The sequence below is a fragment of the Montipora foliosa genome, chromosome 10, assembly GCF_036669935.1.
Source record: "Montipora foliosa isolate CH-2021 chromosome 10, ASM3666993v2, whole genome shotgun sequence".
Taxonomy (NCBI): Eukaryota; Metazoa; Cnidaria; class Anthozoa; order Scleractinia; family Acroporidae; genus Montipora; species Montipora foliosa.
The window spans coordinates 1,261,373-1,273,641 of NC_090878.1; the positions used below are offsets into that span (position 1 = coordinate 1,261,373).

At 40.1% G+C, this 12,269-nt stretch overlaps 1 protein-coding gene across 1 annotated transcript in view; it reads right to left on the minus strand.

The window, feature by feature from the left end:
• Nucleotides 1–445: 445 nt before the first annotated feature.
• Nucleotides 446–12,269, minus strand: part of LOC137974040 (uncharacterized) — a 46,301-nt gene continuing 34,477 nt past the window's right edge. Inside the window, exons 14-19 of the mRNA XM_068820960.1 lie at nucleotides 12,151–12,269; nucleotides 11,595–11,772; nucleotides 10,156–10,608; nucleotides 9,474–9,710; nucleotides 8,671–8,862; nucleotides 446–2,440 (exon numbers count right to left, since the gene is read on the minus strand). The exon at nucleotides 12,151–12,269 is cut by the window's right edge and continues 146 nt beyond it. Of these exons, the coding sequence (XP_068677061.1) occupies nucleotides 2,348–2,440; nucleotides 8,671–8,862; nucleotides 9,474–9,710; nucleotides 10,156–10,608; nucleotides 11,595–11,772; nucleotides 12,151–12,269 (1,272 nt within the window). The 3' untranslated portion in view covers nucleotides 446–2,347. The remainder of the gene's footprint in view (nucleotides 2,441–8,670; nucleotides 8,863–9,473; nucleotides 9,711–10,155; nucleotides 10,609–11,594; nucleotides 11,773–12,150) is intronic.

The following is a 12,269-nucleotide window of genomic DNA, read 5'->3' on the forward strand; positions in this document are numbered from 1 at the left end:
GAGCACGAGAATTGCATTATCCGAGGTTGAGAATTTAATAAAGTACCTTTATCTCTCGGTTAGTTGGATTGATCAATCTCTCCCCGGTCCTTGCCCTGTTTTCTCCTGCATTTTCACTCGTCCAGACAAAGCTGAGCTTGGAACAGGCCGAAAGAGAGGAGGAGTTTTAAACTCAGTCAATGGTTTAATATAATGTCCCCATTAACCCATTGACCCCTGAGAGTCACACTTAATAGATTTTACTTTCCAATGCACCAGTCAAAGTAAATCCCCGCCCACCCCAACCCGGGATATAGTGGGGCTTTGCCTACGAGATTTGGGAGGAAGCGGAGACTTCACTGCAGCCCCCCTCCCACCTCAAATTTTGGGCAATTCCGATTTACGGGCAACAAGAGAAACGCCTAATAAAGAAATCGTCTCTCGATTTGCTAAATTTTACAAAATCGACGGCGAGAAAATGTAAACGAGTTTTCGTCGTGAGCGGGGATTAATTTCAGAAATGCTGGAGACAATACACCAGAATGATCTATTTAATGTTTCCAGAGTTTTAATTACGAATGTGGTATATATCCTTGCAGTGATAGCTGCTACGTCGTGTTCTGCAGAACGATCATTTAGTGCGTTGCGCAGATTGAAAACATACCCCCACAGCACCATGGGACAGCAACGTGTCAGTAACACATTGAAAGGGTATATCATTATGCCAACTCAGTAGTCAACAATGACATAGATCGTATCATAAAATTGTTATCTTCTGTCATCGAAATGGCAGAGACAGCTATTTCTTTTAAATTGTTTATGAGCTCATATGATAGATTCATATGTAAAAATATTTTCACTTCACATGTAGGCCTATTATAGTGCATCGTATGAACCTTGTTTCTTTTCGAATGTTTCATAAAAGGTTTGGTAACTTGCGAGAATTTTTTTGGGCAAATAGTTCACCGCATCCCCTGACAAAACATTGTCCGTACGCTTATGGATCAGCGGTTTCTTTTTCACGCTGCAGATCGAAGCTGCACGCGCGGGAAAATGGGCGAGCTACGTTACATCCATATAAGGAAATTTTGAAACTCCAAAGACCCCAGCTCTGAACCAGAGTTAAACACTTGAAAGTTTATGAGCTTCCATTAAAGCTTACACAATACTTTGTCAGATTTGGTGCCTCATACAGCATCATCAGGATTGTTGTATCCAACATTTTTGTACGATGTTGCATAGTGTTGAGCAAGGCTCGAAAAGTGACACTTCGGGTACTTTCTCTGTGTTTTGGAAGCCATGTTTCGATGATCCTGTTATAAAAGGTTTTTCTTGAGGTTACTTAGTCTCTTAAAGTGCTACCATGACCAAAATATTATTCCCTCTTTTTCTTTGGATTTCAAAACTATCAGTTAATGAAACAATAAGTGAAACTGGAAACATTAAATAGATTTTAAGCCTTGCATGATTTCAAAAGGACGCCTGTTTACTTAACTGGAATTTTTTCCATTTGATGGTCCGCCATTACTACCTTTATAATCGTGAGAGAGTTGTTTCGAGGAGAAAATGAAGTCAAGACTCTCTTGTTTAAGAATACAATGCGTGTGTACGCAGCTGAATTAACATGCAGCGCGGGAGAATAATAAACTGCATTTACAAGCTGAAATTTTGAGCTTGTGAGTAAATGACGTCACTTTCCTAGATCTGACCTCCAATAGCCCACTTTCGATGTATTAAAATTCAATCCTAAACAAAAGGTATCATCTTGAGGCTCTAAGGAATAAATATAAGGCTTTGTATTAGTTATTATATCGAAAGTGGGCTATTGCGTTATTTGTTAATTTCAGTTTACAGTGTCCCCAATTGGTGCTCCAATTGGTGCACTTAACCAATAAATTTCCTTTCCTTTCCTTCCCTTTTAGCAAAAGGATCTCGGTGACCCCATTTTAACTATCATAACTACAAGAAACAATTTTTTGCAAAGTGAAAGAAATTTTGGGACGCGGATTATAAGCCACCTCAATATTTGGAAAATTTAAGGTGGCTTTGGCGCTTTCACGAACCTTGTCTAAAACTTTTGTTCACAACTTTGTCGTATCTCGACAAGCTAATTATAGTAGAGCAATAAAGAATAGGAGCCGCCGAGCTCGTTTACTATCACTTCAAGCTAAAATTGGAGGAGTTTTGGTAACCCATCATGCCACAACAATTGCCATAACGTTTTTCACAAATAACGTTGTTGCAGTAACTCACAGAGAGTGGTAGTATCGATCCATTAACTTTACGTGCTGGAAAGTGCTGAAAACTGGTGTCATTGACGACTTTGAAGATATCGCAGGAACACGGAAACTCGTAATATTAAACATTCCTAAACGTATCCGTCTGGGTTAAGATGGTGTCGTCTGACAGCAACTTCGCCGGCTTTAGCCTTTGTCGGTGCAACAATATAGGCAAAGGAAAACTGAAAGAAAATTTTTTAAAAGTGTTGGAAACAGGAAACTTAATCGTCTTATGAACTAAGGTGTCCAGAGTGACGAGAGCGTTATCTGATTGATAACATTGTGGCTAATGACATTTCTGCCTCCTGTGCATGTGTCAACTGATTGACTTGTTTTCAACGCTTTGCTCCTCCGATACTCATTCATTATCAATTAACTCCAAGGAAAGCGTCGCCATCCTCCACTTTTCTAGTCAGAAAATTGATAAGATTTGGTGTGAATTCGATTCAGTGGGGTTTTTTTAAATTTCTGTTAATGCCAGAGCTGCATTAATTGGTTCCTGTGAAAATATGCTGAATTCTCAGTGCAACACGTGGCTAACTACTGGACTCTTAAACCTGTTAAAGCCAAGCCTACTCTGCACCGAGAGGTTTTCTTCGGGTACTCCGGTTTTTTCCTCTCCTCAAAAACAAGGCTATGATTTGATTTGAGTTAATTTGTTGATTTCAGTTTACAGTGTCCCCAATTAGAGCTGCACCGCCAGAAGACTAGACACTTAAATAAAGTTCCTTTCCTTAAATATCGAATATGTAGTTTCTATTTTCGTTTGGTTGTAAAGTAAAATTACGACTACGTGTTCCGAAAGGGGGTGTATGGCTTTTTCAGACCCCGCAGACACCAATGCGTACGGCCCTCATACAGGGATTTTTCAATAGTTTTAGAATGAAGGCGTTCGCGGGGCCGTACAGGTCATATGATAATGCGATCAATCATTCAAGGTTTGGAGTCCAAACTCGTAGGTGTCTATGTTCAGCACCTTTCTTGAAAATCACATTAAAAGGGGCTTTGTCACTAATTTGGTGTTGTTCAGCTTCACGCTGCACAGGAGTCAATTTGTATTTTCTTAGCCCGTGCTCAAAGTTCTCATTTAGCTATTTAAAGTGAGATATTAATAAAATATTTCGTGGTTGGACTGTTTGTAATAAATATGTGACTATTTCTTCTAGACGATGAGTCGGATCTTGGGAAAAATTAGCCCAAATATTTCAAGACGTAATCCATTCCAATTCATGGTTCAATCTCCCATTGACGACACGCAATGAAGTCATTCGCCCGTTGAGGCAAACAATGTACCGTCAAACCATGGCTAGGTCAAGCGCACCTCTATAGGTTTTATTGATGAATCGACCCCTTGAGATTTGAGTGCCTTGATTGAGTCTAGGGTACGCTTCAGCCAGTTCGATTGTAAGAAAATCGCCCGTTTAGGCAAACTATTCCGAAGAGCAATTTCCTCTAACCTTTCCGGACATAAATTAAAGTTGTTGTCTATAGGAACTCAGGTTTGACGGTCAACTCGCAGTTTCCCGTCCTTGACAACGGGTTCATTATTATTATTATTAATATTATTATTAATATTATTATTAATGTTATTATTAATAATAATAATAATATTATTATTATTATTATTATTATTATTATTATTATTATTATTCGATTCTCTCCAGTTGTCTCGTGTTCTACTGGGTAACGTTTATTGTGTCTAAGCAACTTCCCGTAGCTTAGAGACACAACACTTTGCGCAACAGGTGAGCAGTTCCAAGGATGGCCGATAATTGTACACTTCCATGGAAGTCAGGAACATCTAGCTTGCCAGACCAGGTCTTTGCACCTTTTGATATGCTTCCAAGAGCAGCAATCACGATACGTATTATTGTGACTTTCGAGGCTCTATGAATCCTTCTGATTTCAAATGCTAGTTCCTGTTACTTTTCAACCTTCTCCTCCTCAGTTCTGGTGATGTTCTGGTCGGCTGGCACAGCTATGTCAATAAGTGTCCATTTCTGTGTGTCTTTATGCACTAGAGTAATATCTGGCCGATTATGTTTCAGCACTTTGTTTGTGTAGATAGTCATGTCCCAGGTAATCCTCACTTCTCCATTTTCTGCGGTTGGCAAGGGTTGATGGTCATACCACTTGTCATTACACTCTATCCTATACTTCCTGCACATCTCCCAGTGTACCCGCAGGGGCCACCTTGTCGTGGCGCTTCCTATACTCTCTCTGGGCAAGCTTCTTGCATCCACTGAAAATGTGTCGTACTGTTTCAGTGGCATCTCCACACAATCTAAACAGTGGTGTCTCTGAGGTCTTATCAATGCTGTACTTGATCGAGTTTGTTCTTAAAGCTTGTTCCTGAGCAGCAAGAATTAAACCTTCTGTCTCTGTTTCTAAGAATCCATTCCTAAGCCATCTCCAAGACTCCTCTCCAGCTTCGTTGGAGATTTGTTGGACAAACGCATCCACTCTGTGCTCTCTCTTAGGTAGCCATGAAGGGATTTGCTCTCCCTTCTTACATACTCCTCGATGCCGATCAGTCCTCTTCCCCCTTCCTTTCTCGGCAGGTACACTCCTCGCAACATTACTCCTGGTGTGCAGACAGCCATTCATTGCCAAGATCTTCCTAGTTCTTCTATTCATGTTGGCTACCTCCATTGTCCAGTCCACAATCCCTCCACTGTAGCATACTACACCTACAGCCCAGGTATTGATGCCATCGAGAAGATTTCAGTGAGCTTTGATCTACACAATTTCTTGACTCTTCTGATTTACTCCGATGTTATCTGGCGGAGTCAGTATGGCTTAGTGGTTATCAACCGCACCTCCCACCTCTGTGACCGAGGTTCAACTCTGGCCTCGGGGTCGTGTGTGGACTGTGTTTCAGTCGATCTCAATCTGATCCCAAGGGTTTTTCTCCGGGTACTCCGGTTTTCTTCCCTCATCAAAATCAACTCTAGATCAGCAACATCCGGGCGGATACCCTCGTATAGGAGTAACCTCTTGTATCTCTCCCTTTCATTGTATTGAATGAATAAAGTTGGTATTATCTGTTGTATTGAATAGCTTTCCAGTTTACAATTTGTTTTGAAACTTGCTGCGGACAGTGTCTAGGCAACAGTTCCTGGACTGAAAAAAAAAAAAAAGGATGTGTGTTTCATTGTCTTAAACTGTAGAATTTTTTGGTGATTTCACAGTTCTGTGATATGATCCACTTCTGACAGTTGGTTAGCACTTAAGTAACATCTTTCTTGTGGGCTAGATCAGAGAGTTCTTTCTTTAGCGTGGTGTTGAAATCTCCCAGGAAGTTAAACACTATATTGGTTTGCTTGATCTCATAGTCGGAATAGAGTTTTCGGAGACCCAGTCTTAAATCCAAGTACTTTCTCTTCTTATAATCGTTCCTATCGTTGATCTGTCCGATATTACATACAGTTCCTTCCACTAGGATGATAACTTATTATTATCATTATTACTATTATCATTATTATTATTATTATTATCATCATCATCATTATCATTATCATTATCATTATCATTATCTTTATCTTTATTATTATTATTATTATTATTAGAGCGTTTTAAAGTTTAAAACAAAAGTGAAGGGTAAGCGTTAGAGAGGTGGAACCATCAATGCATAAATAAAATCTGAATTTGCGTCACATACATGACTACTCAATGACGAGGCTAGTTGGGCTAATTAGCGTAAAGACAACCGGAAAATCATTTATGGGTTGCCATACATCAACATGCACTGCGTGGGCTAAACTGAAACTCTATTTCCCCGATATGCTGGTCGTTGGGTAGTTCTATTCCGCTACTGCCAACTTGTCTTCCCCTTCTCATTTCCAGGACAGCACCTTGGTCTAGCCCAAACGAAATCGTAATGTCTTGCGAGAAGATCCTTACTACTTGAACCAGTGAGTCAAGTTGATCTTTGCTAGCTCCGTACAGCTTCAGATCATCCATGAATATTAGGTGCTCAATGGGCTTCATGTGCTTTGCCAGTTTGTATCCAGCTCTCATTTTTCGTAGTACTAGGGTCAAGGGTAACATGATCACTATAAACAGTAGTGGTGACATGACGCCACCTTGAAAAATTCCTCTCCTAATGTCCACCTGCTCGAGAGCCATTCCTCCTGATGTCAATACTGTCTTCCAGTTCACCATGCGGTTGCTGATTATAGAGATCATATTGTTGGCAGCCCCAACCATCTCCAGGCATTTCAGTATCCACGAATGCGGGCCCATACCATATGTCTTCTTGTAGTCTATTCAAGGCATTGACAAGTTTGTCAACCTTCTCCGGCAGTTCTTCAGGATTGCCTTGTCTATAATCAATTGATCTTTAGTTCCTCGGGATCCCTTCCTGCACCCCTTCTGTTCATCTGTTAGCAGTCCATTCCTTTCCAAGTGGTGGCATAACCTCTCTCCCATAACTCCTTTCAGGAGCTTCCACATCATGGGAAGGCAGGCAATAGGGCGGTAGTTGCTGGCCTGGGCACCCTTCGCTGTGTCCTTTTGAATCAAAACTGTTCTTCCCCTGACCAACATCGTTGTTGATGTTACGGGCTTTCCACAGGTCTAGCAATCTTTTTCTGTACCCTCGCCTCTCTTATTCACTCCTGATGTAACATTCAAACAACCGTTTGTTATCCTCCTTTGACCATCTTAATCTCTTCTGTCGTTGTTCAGCAGTAGCAGGATGACGACCGGGCCCGCGCTGCTGATCCACAGGACACCTGCCGGACGCGACACCTTCACTACAAGCTCCAGTCCCCTTGACGGCGTTAGTGTGAAATTCAATATTTGACATTCTCTCATCAAATGAGGTTGTTGTAGCTTTAACACCTAACATGGGTGGCTTTTTGGGTTGTTGGCACTTGCCAAAGGTGCCACCCAAGACTCTGGTGGGCGGGAACGTCTACATTCCCGTGGTAGGCTAAGGCACCAACCTGTTCAACCCCAGTGCCCATATTATTATTATTATTATTATTATTATTATTATTATTATTATTATTATTATTATTATTATTATTATTATTTGACGACCCACTTCGCAGCACTCCACTTGCTGTTAGCAACTTTTAGTTGTATCATCATAATGGTATGCCTAACAGTTTTCATAATCTTTGTCACTTAAGGACGGTGCCTACTAATTAAAGATATTTTTGCCCCGGTGTGTGATTATGCAGGAAATATAGATCTTAACAAGTGTTATTGAAATTCAAAAAGAAAATTGGGGGTAACCACGCATTTTTCAAAGATAATTCATGAATAATATTTGTAAAAAGTTTTAAAATACAAAGCGATGTATGGCGCTCTTTCTCAAGCTTAATTATCTCTCAAAAATGCATGGTTACCCCCAATTTTCTTTTTGGATACCAAGCGTACTTACTAAGATCTACTTTCTCTGGATAGTTTTAAACAGCGCAAAAATATCCCTGTATTAGTAAGCATCACTTATAGGAAATCCGAGTATCTGGAGATGCGCAGAACGTATGCGCAATAACAAAAGTAGGCACCGTCCTTAACTAGTCATCAGGTTCGATTCATATATCTAAAACGAGTATTAAGCAGTTCAGCATCCCTTATGAAGGACCAAAAGTATGTGGAACTCATTGCCTGTTTCACTGGTTAGCTAACCGCTGGTTTTTGTTTCATTAAAAAAAAAGTAGGATTATATCAACTTCCCTCTTATATATATTCTGTACTATCTTTCTCACTTTGCCGGTAATTTGCTTATACATCTTTGTAATTGGTCTAAGGAAGCTTATTAATACAAGCTCCAAGCTTCCTTAGTCTCTTTGTCACTTTAATAAAAATTCAATTAATAACTCCTCGAGCTGTTTTGTTCGAGTGGCTAAATAATTAAAAATAAAATGCGCACAGAATACAACTTGAAACCTGCTCGTCGACAAGGTTGAAACATTGAGCCCCATCTCACTTTGAATACCTTGGATCAACGCTTTTTCGCACTGAATTGAGCTTTTGTGTATCGAACTTTTTTTCTCTTACCTTAGCTGCGAGTTGACCATCAAATTAAAGCTTAGCTCCTTTGTACAACAAAATCAATTTATGTCCGGAAAGGTTGGAGGCAATCGCTTTGAATAGTTTGCCTCAAGGGGCGATTGACTTAGAGACGAACCGGCTGAAGCGTACCCTAAATTCAGTTAAGGCATTCAAATCTCAAAACATCGATTTATAAATAGAATCTATTCAGGTATGCTTGACCTGTTTTGTTCCAGATCAAAGATATTGAGCGCCCTTTTTTTTTTTTTGCGAGACCAACATAGAACTTTTACTTATTATATTTTCAGAGCCGCGAGTACCTAATCGTGAAAATTGAGTTATTTCAATCTTTGAAACCCTAAGGTACAGCTATAAGAAAGGTTTAATCAGGCTGGGCCTCACTCACGTCATGAGCAAAATCTATCCAGGTTCCCGTGTTGACGTAGAATAAATCTCCGTTTTTGGTGCTCTTAATTTCCTGTTCTTTCCAGGTGTGGGTGTGCGCTAAGACTACCACGTCCTCTTCGCATCTTGATAGGAAGTCCTCAAACTTTCCCAATGAGCCTTTCAGCATACTGAAAGTCCGGCTAGCACCAAACTGTTTGACAAGTCAATAAAACAAAGAATACGCAGAGGTTGATATAACCAAAGCCTTTCGTACTATTCGTACTATATGCATCATTTATAAGATAATGCTGTCACTTCCCATCTGGATAGTCGAGAGTGCGACCATCAACAACTCGGCGAGACTAAAGCGATGTGTGCGAAAAAGGGAAAAGAGGACTTGAAGAGTGCATCTTAGTGCTTTCACATTTTGAAATGGAGTGTTCACATTTTCAACTCATTAATCGTGAAAATCGTTACGGGAAGCTTCAAAAAGAAAAGAAAAAGGCTATAGGAAATTATTCTTAGGAATCTAATTAAATCTCGCAGCTACTTTAAACTCTGAGCACGGAGCCTAGTAAATGATAAATTTCCTGTTAAAATAGCGTTTTATTGTTATTACGTAAAACTGGTTGTCCTTCCTTTGTTCTAATCTTAGCTTTTACGGCTGTAACGTTTTTTTTTTTTTTTTTTAAGCGTTTAAATAGAATCTTACGGATAGCCAACAACAGCCCACTGTTTGCCGCAAACAGTCGACCTGCCTTAAAGTATTCAAAACATTCATGGTGGGTAGGTAGGTAGGTAGGTAGGTAGGTAGCTATATACCTTATCGATTGCACGTTTGAAGAAAGGGTATTTGATCACATTCGCCATCTTAATCGCCCTCCCGTCATCCAAACGGATGTAGTCATCTTCAGAAATGTTTCTGCCCAGCGCTCTTTCAATCATGGACTTGGAAAACCTTTCCTGTACAAAGGGTTGGGACAATATTTCCATGATGAAAGATTCCGTTACGTGGCATTTGATGCAGCTCAAGAGTTCGGATACAATCTGCATGATAACCTGTAATTATAAAACAAACGTACAAGATATTTCGGACACACCAGCGTCTGTTGAATCGAACTGTGAATAGTGTAGTATTTTATCCCAATGAGTGAGAGCGAACTTGGAGAGAGATTAAAACAGCTCTTAACCGAAGGCGACTCAAATCCTGCTGAGAAATACACTGCATGACTGAGGCTTTGAAAGTTTTTAGGCCTTTTGGAATTTCATGTCAGGTTGTTATATGTCAAATGGTGGCAAATGGTAACAGATTTTCTTTTTCTTCCGTTCTAAACCAGCACATCGAGCGCTGGGTGCAGTTTATTCCTTCATTCGATCACAAACTGCTGCAAGGTGAGTAACAATTTTCACCCCCCCCCCCCCCTCCCAAACTTGCAAACTGGAAAAGATTTTCTCGATAATATTAACTGAAAAGTACATACGACAAGATAACACTGTTACTTACCACTTCTGTTTCATTCTCGTGTGAATCTGCTGTAGCCACTGCTCGGGTGACGTAGTACCCAAACGGTCTGCCTCCTAGAGGGTCTTTAGGATGAGCCAAGGAGTAAGTGTTGAAAATGTCCCAGTCATGGCCGTGTGCAAAGCGGATTCGATATGTCTGTCCATCGTCGCTTTTGATGACATAAACAAGAGAACCTTCTATAAATTCCACCTTTTCTCCCATCAAAGTCTTAACGGTTTTTTGATCCATCTCATGGTCGTGATTTCCTCGGAGGTAAAAGACCTTGACGTCTTCTTCGTCGCTCATTTTACGAACACTCTCACAAAGTAGGCGGCATGTTTGGTTCGATTGCCATTCTTTGATTCTCTCACTGATAGTCCTGGGGGCCATATCGACCCTGTCCAGCCACATCTCCAACGTATCTCCAAGGAGGACTAACGTGTGGAGACAAGTCTATGAAAAAAAAAAACAAAAACAAAAAAAAAACAACAACAACAACAAAACAGCAACCATAGAAACAGCAAAAACCAAAACAAAAGCCTGAACAAAAACATCAGGAAGCAATGGCTTTTAAGAATCAACGGTCACCGATCACGGTGCACAGTAATTGTTCATGAAAGGAAGGATGCCCTTCCCGGGTTAAGTTAATGGGAAATTTTGACATTTGAAGCAGGGTTGGCGTAGTGGTGAGAGCACTCACTTTCTAATGGCACCAATGTTTTCCAGGTTCGATTCCTGGACAGAGCGTCATGTATGGGTCTAGTTTATTGTCACTTCTCTACTCTGCTCCGAGACGTTCTTTTCGGGGTACCTTGGTTTTCCGCTAAAACTAACATTTGATTTGTAGTGTATCCAGTCAGTGCTTCTGCGCTAAATCAATTGACCAGAGTTTAAACTAAAGTTTATCATTATCATCATTATCATAATTTTCATTACCATACCCAATTTTTTTCGCAACAAATCCCCTTTTTCCTTTCCCTTCGAAAGCCTGCCATGAAGGCTGCATCATCATTATCATCATCATCATCCTGTGCCCGGTATGAGATCATTCCAGTTCCCATGTGATCTTCATTCCAGTTTTCCTGTCCAGCAGGAACTACAAAGAGAACTAAGGGCGGGAATCAGGCCTTTGCGAAGTCCCCTCCTACGATTGCCCTCCTCCACACCAATGTTACATCTTCTACTTTGTTATCCATATTCTCTATATCTTATTGTTTTTAGCTTTAATTCTATTAAAATGTTGTACTTTTGTATTAATTTGTTTGGTTTTTGTATATGTTCATGTATGAAACATCAGCTATGTGGTAAACAAAAAAAAGTATTACTATTCCTATTTATTACTAGTATTACTATTTATTATGTAATAACAAGAGCCTCTTTAGTTCAGGTTAACTCATGATTAATACTGATCGACGTGTCTTCCTTGTTTCAGTGTTTACCTTCGAGATCTTTGTCAAATCCTCGATAAATGTGATGATTCGTTGTTCTTCCTTGTGACACCAGATACTATTCAAATGAAGATCACTCATTACAATGATTGCATTCTTGACTGGATGATTGGGATTAATCATTTCACGAACAATGATCATTTCTTCAAGCCCGTCACTGTGACTGTAACTAAGAACGAAACAGATAAACCAGTCAAGCAATGAAGTTTTCATTTAGTCAAGCTGCAAACAAAAGACACAACGAATTGTAACTTTTTTGGTACCACCGTGAATTCTGTCTATTGAATCATTGTTACCGCAGCATAGCAAAGCACACCATAATGTAACCTAATCTAGCATAGTCACCGGAAACATACATAGTATGTTGATGTAATCACCTCCGTGACTCACGTCAAGCGACCATAGTCCGAAGACAAATTTTTCACAGTAACAGATCAGGCTCGTGAAATATTTAAGAAATATATTGCTGTTACACATTGGGCAAGTTTGATTAGGACTCTCGCAAATGAGAGTCTTCGCGTCTAATTGAGCGAGTACTTTATAAAACCTTGGTTCTTTCTTGGTTGGAACTTTCGTATTTGGCTTTGAGATCCATTCTACAGGTGAGCCTAAAGGCAGCAGCTTATTTATTTCTTCCCAAACACTGAAAACGTCTTGATGAGAGAC